This window comes from Antedon mediterranea, chromosome 2 (assembly GCF_964355755.1).
Source record: "Antedon mediterranea chromosome 2, ecAntMedi1.1, whole genome shotgun sequence".
Lineage (NCBI taxonomy): Eukaryota > Metazoa > Echinodermata > Crinoidea > Comatulida > Antedonidae > Antedon > Antedon mediterranea.
Window position 1 is genome coordinate 13,688,197 of NC_092671.1, and position 24,709 is coordinate 13,712,905.

Genomic DNA, 24,709 nt, shown 5'->3' on the forward strand with positions numbered 1-24,709 from the left:
ACTGAAATATTAAATAAATTACAATTTACTTTCTATTGATTTAGTTGGTATGTGAATAGAATTCCATCTGCTCTTTGTGCTGCTTTTAAACTTACATGTTTCAGAGAACTGTCCGTGTAGCAAGACGAATTTGACTTTATAATATAGACTAATGGATAAAGGGGAATTAAAAGGTGCTCCAGCTCAAACAGGGATACTATCGGACTTGCGGTTTCGGAGGAGATAGAGGAACAAATTTTGGCTTAGTGCTATTATAATATAGATTTTACTGTCCCTTGATTTACTTGGTACGTGAATAAAATGTCATCTGCTTTTTGTGCTGCTTTTAAACTTACATGTTTCACAGAACTGTCCAGTGTAGCAGGATGGACAGCTACACGTGTAAGCAGTACAGGAACCAGAAACCTGGACACAAGCAGCTCCATTCTGACAGGCATTATTGGAACAAGCATTTAATACTGAAATATTAAATAAATTATATTTTACTTTCCCCTGATTTATTTGGCACTTGAATAGAATTTCATCTGCTGGCCATGGCACTCTTCAATTTTCACCTATTGTATTGCATCCTTGATCGATTTTGGTAGCGGGGAAATGCAAAGGATTGCCAAACGCAATGTTAGGCAGTGGCAAAGAAATTGGTCTAAAAAACACACTTTCGTACAAATTTGACTTTATAATATAGACTAATGGATAAAGGGGAATTAAAAGATGCTCCAGCTCAAACAGGGGTACTATCGGACTTGCGGTTTGGGAGGAGATAGAAGGATAAATTTTGGCTTATTGCTATTATAATATAGATTTTACTGTTCCTTGATTTACTTGGTACGTGAATAAAATGTCATCTGCTTTTTCTGCTGCTTTTAAACTTACATGTTTCACAGAACTGTCCAGTGTAGCAGGATGGACAGCTACACGTGTAAGCAGTACAGGAACCAGAAACCTGGACACAAGCAGCTCCATTCTGACAGGCATTATTGGAACAAGCATTTAATACTGAAATATTAAATAAATTATATTTTACTTTCCCCTGATTGACCTGGCACTTGAATAGAATTTCATCTGCTGCCCATGGCACTCTTCAATTTTCACCTATTGTATTGCATCCTTGATCGATTTTGGTAGCGGGGAAATGCAAAGGATTGCCAAACGCAATGTTAGGCAGTTGCAAAGGAATTGGTCTAAAAAACACACTTTCGTACAAATTTGACTTTATAATATAGACTAATGGATAAAGGGGAATTAAAAGGTGCCCCAGCCCGAACAGGGGTACTATCGGACTTGTTTTTTGGGAGGAGATAGAGGAACACAATTTTGGCTTAGTGCTATTATAATATAGATTTTACTGTCCCTTGATTTACTTGGTACGTGAATAAAATTTCATTTGCTTTTTGTGCTGCTTTTAAACTTACATGTTTCACAGAACTGTCCAGTGTAGCAGGACGGACAGCTACACGTGTAAGCAGTACAGGAACCAGAAACCTGGACGCAAGCAGCTTCATTTTGACAAGCATTATTAGTACAAGCATTTAATACTGAAATATTAAATGAATTACAATTTACTTTCTCTTGATATAGCTGGTTCTTAAATACTATTTCATCTACATTTTGTGCTGTTTTTAAACTTACATGTTTCACAGAATGTTCCAGTGTAGCATGTAGCACAGCTACACGTGTATGCAGTACACGAACCAGAAACCTGGACACAAGCAGCTCCATTTTGACAAGCATTATTGGAACAAGCATTTAATACTGAAATAGGAAATAAATTATAATTTAATTTCTCTTGAATTACTTGATACGTGAATAGAATTCCATCTGCTTTTAAACTTACATGTTTCACAGCACTGTCCAGTGTAGCACGATGGACAGCTACACGTGTAAGCAGTACAGGAACCAGCAACCTGGACACAACCAGCTCCATTTTGACAAGCATTATTAGTACAAGCATTTAATACTTAAATATTAAATAAATTACAATTTACTTTCTGTTGATTTACTTGGTATGTAAATAGAATTCCATCTGCTCTTTGTGCTGCTTTTAAACTTACATGTTTCAGAGAACTGTCCGTGTAGCAAGACGAATTTGACTTTATAATATAGACTAATGGATAAAGGGGAATTAAAAGATGCTCCAGCTCAAACAGGGGTACTATCGGACTTGCGGTTTCGGAAGAGATAGAGGAACAAATTTTGGCTTAGTGCTATTATAATATAGATTTTACTGTCCCTTGATTTACTTGGTACGTGAATAAAATGTCATCTGCTTTTTGTGCTGCTTTTAAACTTACATGTTTCACAGAACTGTCCAGTGTAGCAAGATGGACAGCTACACGTGTAAGCAGTACAGGAACCAGAAACCTGGACACAAGCAGCTCCATTCTGACAGGCATTATTGGAACAAGCATTTAATACTGAAATATTAAATAAATTATATTTTACTTTCCCCTGGTTTACTTGGCACTTGAATAGAATTTCATCTGCTGCCCATGGCACTCTTCAATTTTCACCTATTGTATTGCATCCTTGATCGATTTTGGTAGCGGGGAAATGCAAAGGATTGCCAAACGCAATGTTAGGCAGTTGCAAAAAATTGGTCTAAAAAACACACTTTCGTACAAATTTGACTTTATAATTTAGACTAATGGATAAAGGGGAATTAAAAGGTGCCCCAGCTCGAACAGGGGTACTATCGGACTTGCGGTTTGGGAGGAGATAGAAGGACAAATTTTGGCTTAGTGCTATTATAATATAGGTTTTACTTTCCCTTGATTTACTTGGTACGTGAATAAAATTTCATTTGCTTTTTGTGCTATTTTAAACTTACAAGTTTCACAGAACTGTCCAGTGTAGCAGGACGGACAGCTACACATGTAAGCAGTACAGGAACCAGAAACCTGGACGCAAGCAGCTCCATTTTGACAAGCATTATTAGTACAAGCATTTAATACTGAAATATTAAATAAATTACAATTTACTTTCTCTTGATATAGCTGGTTCTTAAATACTATTTCATCTACATTTTGTGCTGTTTTTAAACTTACATGTTTCACAGAATGTTCCAGTGTAGCATGTAGCACAGCTACACGTGTATGCAGTACACGAACCAGAAACCTGGACACAAGCAGCTCCATTTTGACAAGCATTATTGGAACAAGCATTTAGGCCTAATACTGAAATAGGAAATAAATTATACTTTAATTTCTCTTGAATTACTTGATACGTGAATAGAATTCCATCTGCTTTTAAACTTACATGTTTCACAGAACTGTCCAGTGTAGCACGATGGACAGCTACACGTGTAAGCAGTACAGGAACCAGCAACCTGGACACAACCAGCTCCATTTTGACAAGCATTATTAGTACAAGCATTTAATACTGAAATATTAAATAAATTACAATTTACTTTCTGTTGATTTACTTGGTATGTAAATAGAATTCCATCTGCTCTTTGTGCTGCTTTTAAACTTACATGTTTCAGAGAACTGTCCAGTGTAGCAAGACGAATTTGACTTTATAATATAGACTAATGGATAAAGGGGAATTAAAAGATGCTCCAGCTCAAACAGGCATTATTGGAACAAGCATTTAATACTGAAATATTAAATAAATTATATTTTACTTTCCCCTGATTTACTTGGCACTTTAATAGAATTTCTCTGCTGCCCATGGCACTCTTCAATTTTCACATATTGTATTGCATCCTTGATCGATTTTATTTTTGGTAGTGGGGAAATGCAAAGGATTGCCAAACGCAATGTTAGGCAGTTGCAAAAAATTGGTCTAAAAAACACACTTTCGTACAAATTTGACTTTATAATATAGACTAATGGATAAAGGGGAATTAAAAGGTGCCCCAGCTCGAATAGGGGTACTATCGGACTTGTGGTTTGGGAGGAGATAGAGGAACACATTTGGGCTTAGTGCTATTGTTACATGGCAAGAAAACCAGGCCCTCTAGAGTTAGAAAATCAGGCCCTCTATAACAAAAATTGAGAGAGGTCAATTGGGAGAGTTCAGGGAGACATGTGTTATTGGGTTGCTGGCCTGTTTTTGTTAAGGGATTGCTGTTTAGTTTTGTTGTTTTCGTAAGATGTTTAAAGTTAAATTAAAAAGAACAGTTATTTAGAATTAAACCGTGGTTAACCATTAACAAGGAACGGATGATTATCCAGTAGATGATTAAAGGAATATAAGATCGTTTACAATTAAAGAGAACAGATGTGTTAATCCGCTGTTTTTGTTGATTCATATTGTGTACGGGGATACTAAATTCACTTTGGAAAAATATCGTTGAACTATTGTGTTGAGATGTCCTGGAAACCTGTGTAAAATCTGGCGATCCTGCCAGGACATCTCTAGGAATTGAATAAGAAAAGAAAAGCGAAGAACATGGAATTAGAAACTCTAGAGAGAGAGTTACGTAGTACACCTTACGTTCTGACTGTAGAACAAGTAAAAGAAGTGGCACGGTATCTTAAGCTAGAAGGAATGGATGACAAAACGAAACACATTGTTTTAAAGGCAATCAATACATTTTTAGATGGCGATGAGGTAGATGCAATGGAGGATAAAGGACTAGCACTGTAGACGGGCATGCATGAACTAATAATTGGTGGATTCGAGGCACCAGGAGAGGAGATCGAAGTGGCAGTAAATCAGGTGACGTCTGCAGGGAGTGAGAGACCAGTGCCAGAGAACAAGGGCTTGGGTGCTTTCCCATGGGGCAGACGTGATCTGAAGCTAAGTGGACAGATTGGGGCACCCGGACAGGCAAGGAAGCTGACCTTTAACAGTCTCGCCATGCAAATTGAAGATGCAGTCCAAAAAGGGTATACCTCCAGAGAGATTTTGGTTGCCGCTACAAAGTTACCTGGAAGGGAGAATTGATATAAAATTGCCACAGTTGCGAAGAATTCTAAGGGCTCATTATAAGGAACGAGATACGATGGACTTGTATCAAGAACTAGCATCGCTTCGAAAATCTGAAGCAACACAGGATTTTGTTATGCGTGCGATGAGCCTTCGTCAACGGGTCACTTTTGCATCCCAGGAAGATCAATCAACCCTAAAATATGATGCGGATTTAGTACAAATACCTTCATCCAAACATTGAAGACTGGCTTGCCAGAGAGATTGAGAAGTGAAATGAATCCGTATCTTACACCGAAAATTACCGATGAAGATCTTCTAGAAAGATTAGCCATTGTGGAGAATCTAGAAGAAAGACGGTCTCAGAAAAGTAAAACGTGCATCAGTGCTGCTTCTGTTGCAGCAGATGGACAGCAGGATGAGATACAATTGTTGATAAAAGGAATGAAGACACTACAGGCTAATGTGTCGGTACTTCAACAAGTGGTACGACAGAACACTGAGACTGCATCCCTTTCAATGGTGCAGCAGAGAACTGAAAGAAAGACTAGAGAAAGGGGTTGTGATGTATGCAAACAGAATAAGAAAGGGGCGGAGTGTAGACATTGTTTTAAGTGCGGTGGATCCAACCATTTTGCCAGGAGCTGTAGGAGCCAGGGAAATGGACCAAGGTCAATCCAGCGGGACGGGGAGAGACCATAGACACAGACAGGTCCCCCAAACAAAATACCAGTAACAAGCTCTTGGAATGTAATAGTCGTCAGGTCAGCCATCTTACACCAAGACAACATCAACAAATTGTCAAGCTTATCGGTAACAAGTGTATCATCAAATGCAAAATAAACGGCGGTGTGGTAGAAGCTTTATTTGACACAGGGTCACAAGTTTCTATAGTGTCACAGAAATGGTGGTTAACCCAGTTTCCTAATTTGCCACTACGGGATTTAAAAGAACTGTTGGAGTCAGATCTTAAACTGTCAGCAGCTAATGGAACAGAAATTCCGTACCTAGGATGGTTAGCACTTAAGTTTGAATTATTACCAACAGAAAAGCAATCAACATTATCCACTTTAGTACCTGTCTTGGTAACCGAAGATAATTTGCTACATCCAATCATTGGGTATAATGTCATCAGAGAGATTATCCAGCATACTGAGGGACCAGAATTAAAGCAGGCCATAAGTACATCTTTCCCAAAATGTCATCACATTACAACAGAAAGATTAATATCCAAAATCCGAACGTCAGACCCTACAGACTTTTGTGAAATAAATTCTGGACACACTTTACATAAAATTCCAGCCAAGCAAACTAACATCATTAAAGTGAGAGCAAGAACAGGAAAGATACAAAAGAAAATGATGGTTTTATTTGAACCACATCCAGAACATTCTTTACCTGACGGACTGGAATTAGCTGAAACCATTGTAGACTTAAAACAAGGATTCTGTTCACATATTAGTATCCAAGTCACCAACAGGACTGACAGAACACTGATTATCCCAAAGAAGACTCATACAACTAGTGACAGCAGTATATCATGGCAGATTGGACACTAAAAGTAATACAGTCAACGAGGATAATCCCATGAGAAATGTGCAGAAAGCTGCTACTAGTGTAGAGATGAACCCAGGAAGTACTGATTGGATATCTAAAATTAACTTCAACCATTTAAATGATAACCAACGAACATTGGTTGAAAAGATGTTGCAAGATGAGTCTAACAGTTTCAGTCAACATGACCGAGATATGGGTTCAATACCGAGTCTTGAAATGAAAATTAACCTAACCGACAACATACCAGTACAGAAAACCTATCAATCTATACCCAGACCTCTCTTTCAAGAAGTAAAAGAATATCTTCGAGAACTGATCGACCAAGGCTGGATAGTAAAATCCGAATCACCATATGCTTCACCAGTAGTTTGTGTGCGAAAAAAAGATGGAGGACTACGGCTATGCATGGACTATAGAGACCTAAATCGGAAGACCATACCAGATTGTCAACCCATCCCCCGAATACAAGATGTGCTCGACAGTCTTGGGGGAAATATGTGGTTTAGTACATTGGACCAAGGCAAGGCATACCACCAGGGATATATGCACCCAGATAGTCGTCCACTCACTGCTGTTGTCACTCCCTGGGGTTTACATGAATGGGTGCGAGTCCCTTTTGGATTGAAGAATGCCCCATGCATATCAGAGGTGTATGGAGGACGCTTTAGATGGTCTAAATCATAGAATTTGTGAAGTGTATCTAGACGACATTATTGTTTACGGAAACACCTTTGAGAACCATATGAGCAATCTAAAGGAAGTGCTTCGACGGGTTCAAGAAAATGGAATGAAACTAAAACCAACTAAATGTCATCTATTTCAATCGGAAGTCAAATACTTGTCGAATTATTAGCCAGGAAGGGTACAGACCGGATCCTAAGGATACCGAGGCGCTCAATACACTCAAAACAAAAGTTCCACAGACGGTAGGCGAAGTAAGGAAACTCTTAGGGTTCACGAGATACTATAGACGCTACTTAAGAGATTACTCAAAGAGGGCGAAACCCCTATTCGTGTTACTAACACAAGCTGGAAGTTTAAAGAAAAATCATAAGAGGAACAAAAAAAGACAAGCTAAACAGAAAAACAACAAGGACAAGGGACAAGTTCCATCATCCACTCCAATAACTTGGTGCCCAGAATATCAACAAATTATAGATGGGTTTATTGATGAGTTAAGCCAAGCCCCAATCATGGCATTTCCTGATTTTGAGAAACCCTTTGAACTTCATACAGATGCCTCTCAGGATGGACTTGGGGCTGTGCTGTACCAAAGTCAGAATCGAACTTTGAGAGTTATAGGCTATGGTTCCCGTTCTCTTTCTCCCGCAGAGAAAAACTATCATCTACATTCTGGTAAGGTAGAATTTCTAGCTCTAAAATGGGCAATCACCAATCATTTTAGAGACTACCTATCATATGCCAAGTTTTTCACAGTCTACACAGACAACAACCCACTTACGTATATCCTAACAACTGCAAGGTTAAACGCTGTTGGCCACAGATGGGTAGCGGAGTTGGCTGATTTCAATTTTGAAATAAAATATAGACCAGACACTAGTAATGATGATGCTGACGTTTTGTCTCGGATGCCAATGACCCCAGCCGATTTTGAGAAGTGCACAGAACTAGTTTAACCTTCAGTTATGAATGCGGTTGTCCAGGGTGTTCAGATTCAGCAGACCACGCTTTGCTTATATCAATAATCTGCAAGGGACCGAAATGAGTAACCATGACCAAAACCTCACATCTACTATCAACTTACCTACGTTTTCAAGTGAAGAAATACGAGACACACAAACCAATGATCCAGCTATTTCACGTTTTCAGCAGTATAAAGCAAAAGGCAAATGGCCTTCTAGGAAAGAACGGAAAGATGAAGAGACTGAAACAAGATTGATGATGCCCGCCCGGGTGGAGTAAAATTAACACTGATAAAAATGGCATCCTCTATAGAAGAACAGCAACTCGGACACAGCTAGTTTTACCCAAACAATTAAGACAGATGGTTTTGAAAACACTGCATAATGAGATGGGACACTTAAGCACTAACAGAGTTCTTCAGTTGGTTAAGGATAGGTTCTACTGGCCTCGTGCAGAAGCTAGTATCGAACACTACATACCAAAGGAGTGCAGTTGCGTTAAAGATAAAAGACCAGCGAAGATCACACATGCTCAAAATGCAAAGGTGGTTATGAATACATCCTGGTGGTCATAGATTATTTCACCAGGTTTGCACAGGCCTACCCAACTACCAACAAGTCAGGTAAAACAGTTGCCGACAAGATATTCAATGATTTTGTTTTAAAGTTTGGATATCCTTGCCGCGTTCATCACGACCAGGTCGAGAATTTGAAAACACTTTGTTTCGTCGCCTGGAACAACTTGGAGGAATTAAAGGATCGAGAACAACACTATACCATCCTCAAGGAAATGGACAAGTTGAAAGATTCAACCGAACCTTACTATCCATGCTTCGTACGCTGACCACACAGCAGAAGGAGGATTGGAAGTATCATCTCAATAAAGTTATTCATGCTTACAATGTTACACAACACGAGACCACAGGTTACTCACCACATTTCTTACTGTATGGACGTTCACCTCGACTACCTATTGACCTCGCCTTTTCGTTAACTTCCCCAAATGAAGAGGAACAAGGCACATACAGTGATTACGTCGGAAGGTGGAAGAAAAGGATGGGAGAGGCCTACAATATTGCGAGAACTGCAAAGAAAAGTAAAACCAGACACGACCAAAATAAGAAACTAAATTTAACCTTGTCACCTGGTGACAGGGTATTACTGAAGAACTGTGTTCCTCCTGGTGGTCCGGGAAAACTTCAAAGTTACTATGAAGATACAGTACATGTGGTGGTAACCCAGAAGCGTAACTTGCCGGTATATGAAGTACGACCAGAACAAGGAGATGGTAGAGTACGAACACTACACAGGAACCTATTATTTCCCTGTGACGCATTGAAAATAGACTCACCTGAAACAATACCACCTAGAACACAACGTAAACAAGAGAAGACACGATTACATGACCAGAACAAAGTTGCAGAGGAAATCAATAACTCATCAGACTCTGAGGATGAAGATGAAATGTTCAGACCAATTCACCAAACACCGACTGAAATATCTTTAGTTCCGGAACCACAGACTCACATTGGTGACCAGATACAGCTTCCTCGTGAAGAAGTGATTATTCCTGAAGTACCACAAATAAGTGACAGTTACCAGAGGGAAAATAGTGAATTACAAACATCACCATCTGAGGATGACCAGTTGAGTCATGCAAGCATCCCTCTAGACCCACCAAACAATGTAGAATGTAATACAGGACGCCCGGCACGTCAACGGCATCCTCCTAGTACATTTAACTATGACCAAATGGGCATACCTGCACCACATTGCATGTCAATAATGACTGACACGACTCAACCATTTCACCAACTAAACGTCAGATGATGCAAGGAATTCTTCCCTTTAATTGTTATGGTAATTATTATTCAAATTATCCTATTTTGAACGACAGACAATTTCCACCGTGAAGAACTTATCAGCCAAATAATACTCACCTACAGAACCAGAACTACTACCCAACATTTACTGAATTTTATCCAAACCGACGGTGGTACCCATCACATATGTTATCTAATAGAACAAACCAAGTGATGACGAACGGAAACTAACGATTGTAAATAGGTAGGAACCTGTATATAGCGATGAACATTATAAACTGTATTATTGACACTTTTCTTTAAAAAAAAAAGAAAAAAAAGAAGTTACTTGAAAATCAGATAATTGAACATTTGAACAGAGTATTGCACTATGCTAACTACATTATACTTGTACTTTAATTGAACGTTAAGAGGACTTTGTGACGAAGTGCAGCGGCAGCGGGTAAACGATACTATGTGTAGGAAACCAAATGAGTATGTGGTACCTTTGGATTGCATCACAAAGATAATGGATGAGTTACAGTTTGAATATGTTACGATTGTCATTATGGACATGGACAAATACCTACCACTGATGGATGTATCGTTGTTGACGAAGTATAGGGAATATAGGCCTAGCCCTATTACACATCCCTCCTACACACATGGAATGAGTGTGTGGGAGTTAGGCAACTTGCTATGGACAAGTGGTATGGAACTACATTCCCAGAGTGGCATAACCTACTGTAGAAAGTGTTTTGAACGGGAAAGAACATTGCTGGTTGTACAGTAATTGTAAATAACATGAATTCCACAAGATATTGCGATTGAAACACTTGATGACTACACATGCTAGAATAATATTTGCTTATTCATAAAGTAATACGTAGTTTTCACATATTTTGGACTTGTTATAGCAAAATGAACATTATGGAATTGTATTGGTCAGTAGTTAATATTATAAATTTTGTTTTTCGTTCTATTAAAAGTAACTGAGAGAAGTAACTATTGTAACATACTAAGTAAGTTATAGGCATAGTAAGGCATACATATCTTATGTTCATAGAAATGTAAGATAGAATTGGATATCGGGGACGACATTTCCCTTGTGGGGGGAGTGTGTTACATGGCAAGAAAACCAGGCCCTCTAGAGTTAGAAAATCAGGCCCTCTATAACAAAAATTGAGAGAGGTCAATTGGGAGAGTTCAGGGAGACATGTGTTATTGGGTTGCTGGCCTGTTTTTGTTAAGGGATTGCTGTTTGGTTTTGTTGTTTTCGTAAGATGTTTAAAGTTAAATTAAAAAGAACAGTTATTTAGAATTAAACCGTGGTTAACCATTAACAAGGAACTGATGATTATCCAGTAGATGATTAAAGGAATATAAGATCGTTTACAATTAAAGAGAACAGATGTGTTAATCCATTGTTTTTGTTGATTCATATTGTGTACGGGGATACTAAATTCACTTTTGAAAAATATCGTTGAACTATTGTTGAGATGTCCTGGAAACCTGTGTAAATCTATTATAATATAGATTTTACTTTCCCTTGATTTACTTGGTACGTGAATAAAATTTCATCTGCTTTTTGTGCTATTTTAAACTTACAAGTTTCACAGAACTGTCCAGTGTAGCAGGACGGACAGCTACACGTGTAAGCAGTACAGGAACCAGAAACCTGGACACAAGCAGCTCCATTTTGACAAGCATTATTAGTACAAGCATTTAATACTGAAATATTAAATAAATTAAAATTTACTTTCTCTTGATATAGCTGGTTCTTAAATACTATTTCATCTACATTTTGTGCTGTTTTTAAACTTACAAGTTTCACAGAACTGTCCAGTGTAGCAGGATGGACAGCTACACGTGTATGCAGTACAGGAACCAGAAACCTGGACACAAGCAGCTCCATTTTGACAAGCATTATTAGTACAAGCATTTAATACTGAAATATTAAATAAATTAAAATTTACTTTCTCTTGATATAGCTGGTTCTTAAATACTATTTCATCTACATTTTGTGCTGTTTTTAAACTTACATGTTTCACAGAATGTTCCAGTGTAGCATGTAGCACAGCTACACGTGTATGCAGTACACAAACCAGAAACCTGGACACAAGCAGCTCCATTTTGACAAGCATTATTAGTACAAGCATTTAATACTGAAATATTAAATAAATTAAAATTTACTTTCTCTTGATATAGCTGGTTCTTAAATACTATTTCATCTACATTTTGTGCTGTTTTTAAACTTACATGTTTCACAGAATGTTCCAGTGTAGCATGTAGCACAGCTACACGTGTATGCAGTACACGAACCAGAAACCTGGACACAAGCAGCTCCATTTTGACAAGCATTATTGGAACAAGCATTTAATACTGAAATAGGAAATAAATTATATTTTAATTTCTCTTGAATTACTTGATACGTGAATAGAATTCCATCTGCTTTTAAACTTACATGTTTCACAGAACTGTCCAGTGTAGCAAAATGGACAGCTACACGTGTAAGCAGTACAGGAACCAGCAACCTGGACACAACCAGCTCCATTTTGACAAGCATTATTAGTACAAGCATTTAATACTGAAATATTAAATAAATTACAATTTACTTTCTGTTGATTTACTTGGTATGTGAATAGAATTCCATCTGCTCTTTGTGCTGCTTTTAAACTTACATGTTTCAGAGAACTGTCCAGTGTAGCAAGACGAATTTGACTTTATAATATAGACTAATGGATAAAGGGGAATTAAAAGATGCTCCAGCTCAAACAGGGGTACTATCGGACTTGCGGTTTCGGAGGAGATAGAGTAACAAATTGTGGCTTAGTGCTATTATAATATAGATTTTACTGTCCCTTGATTTACTTGGTACGTGAATAAAATGTCATCTGCTTTTTGTGCTGCTTTTAAACTTACATGTTTCACAGAACTGTCCAGTGTAGCAGGATGGACAGCTACACGTGTAAGCAGTACAGGAACCAGAAACCTGGACACAAGCAGCTCCATTCTGACAGGCATTATTGGAACAAGCATTTAATACTGAAATATTAAATAAATTATATTTTACTTTCCCCTGATTTACTTGGCACTTGAATAGAATTTCATCTGCTGCCCATGGCACTCTTCAATTTTCACCTATTGTATTGCATCCTTGATCGATTTTGGTAGTGGGGAAATGCAAAGGATTGCCAAACGCAATGTAGGCAGTTGCAAAGAAATTGGTCTAAAAAACACACTTTCGTATAAATTTGACTTTATAATATAGACTAATGGATAAAGGGGAATTAAAAGATGCTCCAGCTCAAACAGGGGTACTATCGGACTTGTGGTTTGGGAGGAGATAGAGGAACAAATTTTGGCTTAGTGCTATTATAATATAGATTTTACTTTCCCTTGATTTATCAATCAATCAATCAATAATTTTTATTTCTCAAATAAAAACAAAATACAGTTAACATTTTCTAAAAATAATAGATAATAAATGAGAAAAAGGGATACCCCACTGGAAGCTTAAGCTTTAAAATGTGGGGTCCTGGCAACATAATTAAAAATAAGGTATTTACTTGGTACGTGAATAAAATTTCATCTGCTTTTTGTGCTGCTTTTAAACTTACATGTTTCACAGAACTGTCCAGTGTAGCAGGATGGACAGCTACACGTGTAAGCAGTACAGGAACCAGAAACCTGGACACAAGCAGCTCCATTCTGACAAGCATTATTAGTACAAGCATTTAATACTGAAATATTAAATAAATTACAATATACTTTCTCTTGATATAGCTGGTTCTTAAATACAATTTCATCTACATTTTGTGCTGTTTTTAGACTTACATGTTTCACAGAATGTTCCAGTGTAGCATGTAGCACAGCTACACGTGTATGCAGTACACGAACCAGAAACCTGGACACAAGCAGCTCCATTTTGACAAGCATTATTGGAACAAGCATTTAATACTGAGATAGCAAATAAATTATATTTTAATTTCTCTTGAATTACTTGATACGTGAATAGAATTCCATCTGCTTTTAAACTTACATGTTTCACAGAATGTTCCAGTGTAGCAAGACGGACAGGTACACGTGTAAGCAGTACAGGAACCAGAAACCTGGACACAACCAGCTCCATTTTGACAAGCATTATTGGAACAAGCATTTAATACTGAAATAGCAAATAAATTATATTTTAATTTCTCTTTAATTACTGATACGTGAATAGAATTCCATCTCCTTTTAAACTTACATGTTTCACAGAACTGTCCAGTGTAGCAGGATGGACAGCTACACGTGTATGCAGTACACGAACCAGAAATCTGGACACAACCAGCTCCATTTTGACAAGCATTATTTAATACTTAAACATTATTTTATTATTGTCATATTTTACTTTCCCTTGATTTACTTTGGCACGTGAATAGAATTTCATCTGCGGCCCATGTGCGCTCTTTAATTGTTAACCATTGTATATTGCATGCTCGGTCGATTTTGGTAGCGGGAAAACCCCGAGGATTGGCGAACACAACGTTCGCCATTTACAAAGACATTGGTCTAAATTTGCCGTTCTAATTATAGACTAATGGATAAAGGGGAATTAAAAGGTGCTCCAGCTCGAACAGGGGTAGGCCTACTATCGGACTTGCGGTTTGGGAGGAGATAGAGGAACAAATTTTTGCTTAGTGCTATTATAATATAGATTTTACTTTCCATTGATTTACTTTGTATATAAAATTGGTTCGTACTTTCGGTACTGTTTTTAACCACCTGACGTAACCCTGTTTACTAATTAAATTGAGTTAGATAATTAGTTATTGACGATTAAAACGAATTTAGGTTCAACGATTTCCCCCAAATAGGGGTGTTTTCCGATCATGGTATATACTGACTAATGGATGTCCATCTTGAAAAATACCCGCCACAAAAATGCGAGGAGGCTTCGCATTTTCCTATCTCCTCCTACGATAATTGTTTTTAATAGCTGAAAACTGGTTGAACAGCTAGAGTACAGCATCATAATGTTGAAGACAGGCCGATTTTCTTTTAAAAAAATACTATTTTGATAGATTTAATATACGATTATACAAATGTATTGATTTGCGATGAATGGAACATCCCAATCTCTCAGTCTGCCAGAGTTTGGTTTAGCACAAGTAGGTAAATTTATGAGCCCTTGGTTTAACACATACGGTAGGTAAATATATGGGCCCTTTGAGAATAAACTTGCAATACGTTGACAATACTGTAAATACCTATTAACTATTTTTGGTACTCATTTGAATCGAACATTTCTTACTGTGAATGTTCGTACTGTTAGATGTAATATAAAAATATATACAAATAAACTTTATTACTGAGATTGTGGTTAGGCTTTACTGTTAGATATATAAACACATTATTATATACAAATAAACTTTATACTGACAGTTCCTTCTCAACGTTTGTATTAATTAATAATTACCAATAATATAAACGTCGTAGTGGTGTATCGTAACATGTACTTTAATATTTCAATTGATTATGACAGTGACAGTTTTAACAAAGTATTAAATCGCAAATGTTTTACTGTATTTAGAGGTATATTATTTATAGGCCTATAAAACATGAACAAAATATTTCGTTACTGAGTGGATAAAGAATATATTTAAAAATTGTTCCTCTTTGTACCTATCCGCTTTCCCATCCCTCAACCCTAATGTTACATACAAAACACAAATTGGGTTTGTTTAAATGAGTCCAAATCAAATATTTGGACTCATTTTGTGACAAGTTTCTCTTTTGGAAGTACGGTAATTCCCAGGGTGAACATTTCAGTTGACTACATAAATCATCGTGTCTATTTATTCGTTTCTGTAAACGACAATAACTATAGTCCTGCGGTACATAAGTGTAAAAATAAACCCCCTTTTCTTACGCCGAAATTACTTTGTATTCGAGAACCATCTGTGGGCACGACCTAGTCAAGAATAATTTTGCTTAAATCAAGATTGAAAAATTCTTTAAAAATCTTTATTTTGAGAAAAAAGCAATATACAGTATCCTTATCAAGAATATTTGTTCTTAACAAGATTTATCAATTATTAGAAATACTTGAGATATATTTGACTTAAAATAAGTCGCTTACTATTGTGTATCCATTATTATATATCAAGAATATTTTTGCTTAAAACTAGATACGCAAAATTCTTTAAAATACTTAATTTAATAAGAATTCAATAGAAACAAAAATCGTATAAATAATTTGTAATATTCTATGATACTATGTAATACACAAGGTAAGATTGTAAATTCACTCTTCCCTCTGCATAGGCTTACTAAAGCTTGGTTCACACTAGCGACGTCTAGTGGGAACCAAGCTTAAGTAATGATAAACAAAACAATAGCCTAAAGTACTTTAGTAAGTCCATGGTTCTCAGAACAAATATCATTTATATTATTATTTAGTAAACAAATGAGGTAGTAGTTGTACACTTCTACCCTACAAGGCTTAGTTCCTTGAGTTTTATGAAGTGTCACTGTTTTCATGTTGATCATCTCAAATAGGTAAGGTCTTTGTTTCAAGCAAGTCAAAGATTACCATTTTTACACGGCACTCAAAAGATACGGTAATAAGCACACAAACTTACATATTTCACAAGTTTCTCCTGTATAGCAGACTGGACACGTTCCATTGAAAACTAATAAAACAGTTGACAAAAAAAAAACATTTAAAACGGAATTAAAATCAGTAATTGTTTGTGTACTGTATGTTGCTTGCATTTTCATTCCTGAGAATTTGTGGTTGGTTCAATTTTGTCATATCAGTATATTTTTCCGCACAATATTCTACAACTGGATGTTCAAATCGGATTGTAGAAATTGAATTTACCATTCGGTATGGTACAATGGGCAGTGTCATTATTGATCGCATGCCCCACAAGGAACGATTCTGTATGTCGGTACTTCATATGCAGACACAGCTGAATCTGGAATTTATTTTATTCATGCCAAATATAATCAAATTTCGATCAATACACACGATTTATTTATTATTATACACATATAGTAAGGATTGTTTATTAGTTGGTGTGATGATATAAATATTTTCATGAGGTGAAAAATAAAATGTTTTATTGAAAATATTCTATATTTCATTGCACAAATATAAAAAAAATAATTTGTTTTATACTAAAATGTATTCACTTTGTATTGTAGGGACTTTCCTAGCATGCCTAGCAGCAGCGAATAACCATTTGTGTGCTTCAGTAAATAAATAACCACGAAGGGGTTGGTTCTCAGTATTTAACATTTTACAATTACGTCAGAGTAGGGCAAACCTGTTAACACTTCACACATCGTTTTAATAGCTCTAATGGCGCTATAATAGTATTGGACTTGCGGTTTAGGAGGAGATAGTAGAACAATTTTTGGCTTAGTGCTATTGTAACATGGTGGGACCAAACCCTATTAGTCACACAGGCTATTCACCCCTTACTCTCCCCGATGCCTACTTAACTTGGAACACTACATTCCTGAGGTGGGTCTTCCAAGGAAAGTCAATCAGGATGTGGTACCATTTAATTAGTCATCCTTCCTGTCCCTTTAATATAAATATATGTTTTGTAGTTAAGTTAGTTAGTTCGGGTATTGATTCTTGAGACTATAACATCAGTCAGAATCACTACGTTTCACATTGTTTTATAATATTACTTTTTGATTGAATAAATATTATATTTTGTACATTGAATAATTGTGTGCCATCGTTATTGTCTTGGCCCTCGACACGACTACCGTTACATGGTGGCAGCGGTTTTTACGAACTCACGAAGAAAAATAAATTTATACAGTCGACCAAGCTGTAGAATTTGAAAAGAAGCTGATTTTTATTTCCGAAACGGATTTTGTTTTCAACACAAGTAAAGAGTGAGTAGTAACCAATCTACACTCTTGGACACAACAACAAGGAACACAAAGGAACACAGAGAGCAACACAAGTAAAGAGTGAGTAGTAACCATTCTACACTCTTGGAAACAACAAACACAAGAAACACGATGTGTATGTTGAATTGTGTTTTATTGGTTCTCCCCTCCTGCCCATTGGGTACAAGAAGCTTTTCACAACTATGTTCCCTGAATGAAGTTAATTATAATGGATCACAAGAAACTTTTAACACTTACATGAGAATTACTTATTGATAAACTATTTCACTTTATTCCTCGGATTGATGAGAAACTTGAATCCAGAAATGTACACTTTTTAAAGATTTTCTTCAAGATATAGTGGACAGTCAACTGCAGTTATGTCGTTCTCAAATTTTTTTGTTATGAACTGAATTTTGGGAAGCAGGTCAACTTGTTTCTAGGCAACAGCTGATTGATGTATCCATCAGGAGTAAATACAGGAGTTACTAAATTTATGACCTGCTGACTATCATTTTCAACTGAACATGTTTGTTGAGCTATATAGTATTATGTACACTTTATATTATTATTATTACTTTTAATTTGGGAATTTTGACCAATTTTACTTTTACTTTTGTATGTTTTGCCACGTTTGCCGATTTATTGATTTGTGACGATTTGCGTTACTTTTCAGTTTTGTTTAGATTTAAGATGTTCGTAGTTAAGTGTTTTTTTTCTCCATACATTTTTGGCTCAGTGACTCGTTGGTTTCGAAGACACGGCTTCGAATTGACGAGCGGGGGAATGTAACATGGTGGGACCAAACCCTATTAGTCACACAGGCTATTCACCCCTTACTCTCCCCGATGCCTACTTAACTTGGAACACTACATTCCTGAGGTGGGTCTTCCAAGGAAAGTCAATCAGGATGTGGTACCATTTAATTAGTCATCCTTCCTGTCCCCTTAATATAAATATATGTTTTGTAGTTAAGTTAGTTAGTTCGGGTATTGATTCTTGAGACTATAACATCAGTCAGAATCACTACGTTTCACATTGTTTTATAATATTACTTTTTGATTGAATAAATATTATATTTTGTACATTGAATAATTGTGTGCCATCGTTATTGTCTTGGCCCTCGACACGACTACCGTTACAGCTATTTATAGAAGTTGAATATTGCTGTTCCGTCGTACCACGCCAAGAGTCGTTATCCAATCGAGTTTGAACAATCATGAAAGCCCCAGTGGTCTAATGGTTAGGACATCTGCATATTAAGCAGAAGGTTCCGAGTTCGAATCTCACCAGAGACATTTTTTACAAACAACTAAAAAAAATATGGAACTTTCGCCGATGAACTATGCTCGACACGATTATAAGATCATGTTCCGAACATGAGCACTGTTTCAATAATGAAAAATACCTTCACAGTTATCACCAGAGAATTCATCTTGACATATGCAAATGTAGTTTTCTCTAGTTGAGGTTTCGAGACAAGTTCCTCCGTTAAGACATGGTTCGGATGAGCAAGACAAATCAACTGAAACTTAACATTGATAGCAGGGCCGTAGCCAGGATCTGTCAAGAGGGGGGGGGGGGGGGTTCGGACACTAAATATTTGGGTCAACCCCTCCCCCTGGGGGTGGGGCCTGATGCGAAGCGAATTTTGTTAAATGACACCCCTAGATGGCCGGAAAAGACACTCTCGTGCAGCATGCTACCAATGAGCAAAAAGATCGTACTTTTTTCCTCCTTCTCAAACACGTCGATAATTTAAAGGACGATAACTATTTGTTGCCGTATGTTAGATGCGCGTGCTCTGTGCGGAACCGCCGATTGTTTGATCATTTACTCCGTATTTTGTTTTGCGTTCAAGTTCAATGCGAACGTACATCTAGGAGCAGCCCCGAAAAAAGCACACTGGTTGAAGGCAAATGCTATTTGCTAGCTCTATCTATAATATTTATTTACAGCAATTTGTTGAGGAATATAAATATGTAAATAGGTGATATTGATACATTTTAGTACGTATCGGCTGGTGGTCTAGAAAAAAATAATCGGATGCCATAATGTGAACTACAGTACTTGATACCATAGATATTATAGTGTAAAATATCAATATTCACTATAATCCTCTATGATACATTATACTTCATAGTCACACATGAGGGGGACGAGGGTTCGCAGTCGGTTAAGGGGGGTTCGCTGTAAAAGGGGAGGGGGGTCGCCCGAACCATAAAAACCCCCCCTGGCTACGGGCCTGGATAGTAATGATTTTAAATAGTGCCTATGAAGCATTATAGTGTATCATTCCTTGTTATAGCATAGATCGCTCGACAAAACACATTTACATATAATAATGCGTATAAATACGGAATATAATAAGTACAGTATATAGTTCACTGAAAAACAACAATACAATTTTTCATTTATTGTATCTTTTGAATTTGCACCCAATAGAGATGCTTTTCTATGCCTGGGTGTTGAACTTGGATTGGATGTTTTATTTCAAATTGTATATTTTTTGTTTGATTGGATTGGATGTTCAGACCGGATTAGTAGATATGTTTAAGTCGGATTGTAAGAAATTAATTTATAATACCTTCACAGTTATCACCAGAGAATTCATCTGGACAATTGCAAATGTAGTTGCTTCCTGTTGAGCTTTGAAGACAAATTCCTCCGTTAAAACATGGATCGGATGAGCAAGGCGAATTAACTGTAGCATAACATTGATTATAATTAGCATTGTAATTGAAACCTTTCACAATGTAATTGTTGTTATTCAGAAACGTGGATAGACTAAGACGCATTATATTTTTTTCCTATTAGGTTAAGGCAGAAACTATAAAGGGCCTGAATCCAGACATGAATTTTCTTTACTCAACGATCGACAGAAAAAGAGGCTTTAACAACATCAAGAGAAAAAGAGTACAGCGAGGAATTCCGAACGTGCATAAGACAGTCACAGTGTGTTTTGCAAGTATGACGTCATGAGTTCAGGCATGCCTCATGAATATTCATGATATATGCACAACCTCTATAGTTTCTACCTTAACCTAATAGGAAAAATTATGCTACCCGGAGGCTCACAACTATTACTAGTCTCTAAATAGGCCTACTACTACCTAGAGATAACGATGTGACATTAAAAGTTAATATCACACATTTCCTGTTAATATTTTGTATCAATATTATAATAAAGAAAGAATTATGAAAATCTGACTTGTACAGTAGTTTTCGAAATATAGGATCCAAAACATCGCTGAAAAAAATCGTTTTTAGCCACGAACAAAGTAAATAAATTGCGCTCTCAGTCAGTAGAAAATCGTATGAACTTTAAAAATGACTGTTCTTAGTAATAAATTGTGTATATCAACATTGTAAAATTCAAGTAAATATGATATTACATGTTTATTTAATAAAAAAGAGTGTTTATTTAACCAAAGAATTTCAATACATTATTATTTTCTCGTGTATTGGACAATAAATCTACTACAGAAGGTATGAAAAACAAATCGATTGCAAAAACCTTTGCAGTAAATATATAACCACTTGTTGGTGCAGCACCCGCTGTCCCCTTTGGCTTGAATCTATCCTTGCCATCAGCGCAAACTTAGTGGTCTAAAGGTTTGTGAACACCAGGCTAGTAGTGATCTGGAGGTATGTTGTGGGGTTGAGTTCCACCCGAAAGGGTTGGTTCTCAGTATTTAACATTTTACAATTACGTCAGAGATGGGCAAACCTGTTAACACTTCACAAATCGTTTTAATAGCTCTAATGGCGCTATAATAGTATTGGACTTGCGGTTTAGGAGGAGATAGTAGAACAATTTTTGGCTTAGTGCTATTATAATATAGAAGTTGAATATTGCTGTTCCATCGTACCACGCCAAGAGTCGTTATCCAATCGAGTTTGAACAATCATGAAAGCCCCAGTGGTCTAATGGTTAGGACATCTGCATATTAAGCAGAAGGTTCCGAGTTCGAATCTCACCAGAGACATTTTTTACAAACAACTAAAAAAAATATGGAACTTTCGCCGATGAACTATGCTCGACACGATTATAAGATCATGTTCCGAACATGAGCACTGTTTCAATAATGAAAAATACCTTCACAGTTATCACCAGAGAATTCATCTTGACATATGCAAATGTAGTTTTCTCTAGTTGAGGTTTCGAGACAAGTTCCTCCGTTAAGACATGGTTCGGATGAGCAAGACAAATGAACTGAAACTTAACATTGATAGTAATGATTTTAAATAGTGCCTATGAAGCATTATAGTGTATCATTCCTTGTTATAGCATAGATTGCTCGACAAAACACATTTACATATAATAATGCGTATAAATACGGAATATAATAAGTACAGTATATAGTTCAATGAAAAACAACAATACCATTTTTCATTTATTGTATCTTTTGAATTTGCACCCAATAGAGATGCTTTTCTATGCCTGGGTGTTGAACTTGGATTGGATGTTTTATTTCAAATTGTATATTTTTTGTTTGATTGGATTGGATGTCAGACCGGATTAGTAGATATGTTGAAGTCGGATTGTAAGAAATTAATTTATAATACCTTCACAGTTATCACCAGAGAATTCATCTGGACAATTGCAAATGTAGTTGCTTCCTGTTGAGCTTTGAAGACAAATTCCTCCGTTAAAACATGGATCGGATGAGCAAGGCGAATTAACTGTAGCATGACATTGATTATAATTAGCATTGTAATTGAAACCTTTCACAATGTAATTGTTGTTATTCAGAAACGTGGATAGACTGGGACGCATTATATTTTTTTCATATTAGCTTAAGGCAGAAAATATAGAGGGCCTAAATCCAGACATGAATTTTCTTAACTCCACGATCGAAAGAAAAACAGGCTTTAACAACATCAACAGCGAGGAATTCCGAACGTGCATCAGTCACAGTGTGTTTTGCAAGTATGACGTCATGAGTTCAGGCATGCCTCATGAATATTCATGATATTATAATTATGCACAACCTCTATAGTTTCTACCTTAACCTAATAGGAAAAATTATGCTACCCGGAGGCTCACAACTATTACTAGTCTCTAAATAGGCCTCCTACTACCTAGAGATAACGATGCGACATTAAAAGTTAATATCACACATTTCCTGTTAATATTTTGTATCAATATTATAATTAAGAAAGAATTATGAAAATCTGACTTGTACAGTAGTTTTCGAAATATAGGGTCCAAAACATCGCTGAAAAAAATCGTTTTTAGCCACGAACAAAGTAAATAAATTGCGCTCTCAGTCAGTAAAAACTCGTATGAACTCTGAAAATGACTGTTTTTAGTAATAAATTGTGTATATCAACATTGTCAAATTCAAGCAAATATGATATTACATGTTTATTTAATAAAAAGAGTGTTTATTTAACCAAAGAATTTCAATACATTATTATTTTCTCGTGTATTGGACAATAAATCTACTACAGAAGGTATGAAAAACAAATCGATTGCAAAAACCTTTGCAGTAAATATATAACCACTTGTTGGTGCAGCACCCGCTGTTCCCTTTGGCTTGAATCTATCCTTGCCATCAGCGCAAACTTAGTGGTCTAAAGGTTTGTGAACACCAGGCTAGTAGTGATCTGGAGGTATGTTGTGGGGTTGAGTTCCACCCGAAAGGGTTGGTTCTCAGTATTTAACATTTTACAATTACGTCAGAGTAGGGCAAACCTGTTAACACTTCACAAATCGTTTTAATAGCTCTAATGGCGCTATAATAGTATTGGACTTGCGGTTTAGGAGGAGATAGTAGAACAATTTTTGGCTTAGTGCTATTATAATATAGAAGTTGAATATTGCTGTTCCGTCGTACCACGCCAAGAGTCGTTATCCAATCGAGTTTGAACAATCATGAAAGCCCCAGTGGTCTAATGGTTAGGACATCTGCATATTAAGCAGAAGGTTCCGAGTTCGAATCTCACCAGAGACATTTTTTACAAACAACTAAAAAAAATATGGAAATTTCGCCGATGAACTATGCTCGACACGATTATAAGATCATGTTCCGAACATGAGCACTGTTTCAATAATGAAAAATACCTTCACAGTTATCACCAGAGAATTCATCTTGACATATGCAAATGTAGTTTTCTCTAGTTGAGGTTTCGAGACAAGTTCCTCCGTTAAGACATGGTTCGGATGAGCAAGACAAATGAACTGAAACTTAACATTGATAGTAATGATTTTAAATAGTGCCTATGAAGCATTATAGTGTATCATTCCTTGTTATAGCATAGATTGCTCGACAAAACACATTTACATATAATAATGCGTATAAATACGGAATATAATAAGTACAGTATATAGTTCACTGAAAAACAACAATACCATTTTTCATTTATTGTATCTTTTGAATTTGCACCCAATAGAGATGCTTTTCTATGCCTGGGTGTTGAACTTGGATTGGATGTTTTATTTCAAATTGTATATTTTTTGTTTGATTGGATTGGATGTTCAGATCAGATTAGTAGATATGTTGAAGTCAGATTGTAAGAAATTAATTTATAATACCTTCACAGTTATCACCAGAGAATTCATCTGGACAATTGCAAATGTAGTTGCTTCCTGTTGAGCTTTGAAGACAAATTCCTCCGTTAAAACATGGATCGGATGAGCAAGGCGAATTAACTGTAGCATAACATTGATTATAATTAGAATTGTAATTGAAACCTTTCACAATGTAATTGTTGTTATTCAGAAACGTGGATAGACTGAGACGCATTATATTTTTTTCATATTAGCTTAAGGCAGAAAATATAGAGGGCCTAAATACAGACATGGATTTTCTTAACTCCACGATCGAAAGAAAAACAGGCTTTAACAACATCAACTGCGAGGAATTCCGAACGTGCATCAGTCACAGTGTGTTTTTCAAGTATGACGTCATGAGTTCAGGCATGCATCATGAA

The 24,709-nt window shown here is 36.4% G+C and overlaps 2 protein-coding genes across 2 annotated transcripts in view; one reads left to right on the top strand and one right to left on the bottom strand.

The window, feature by feature from the left end:
• Positions 1-2,873, bottom strand: part of LOC140041134 (adhesion G-protein coupled receptor G7-like) — a 29,067-nt gene extending 26,194 nt beyond the window's left edge. The window contains exon 1 of the mRNA XM_072087551.1: positions 2,828-2,873. Within this exon, the coding sequence (XP_071943652.1) occupies positions 2,828-2,873 (46 nt within the window). The remainder of the gene's footprint in view (positions 1-2,827) is intronic.
• LOC140040484 (small ribosomal subunit protein eS26) overlaps positions 1-24,709 on the top strand; it is a 375,295-nt gene that overhangs the window by 29,762 nt on the left and 320,824 nt on the right. The gene's annotated exons all lie outside the window — the stretch shown is intronic.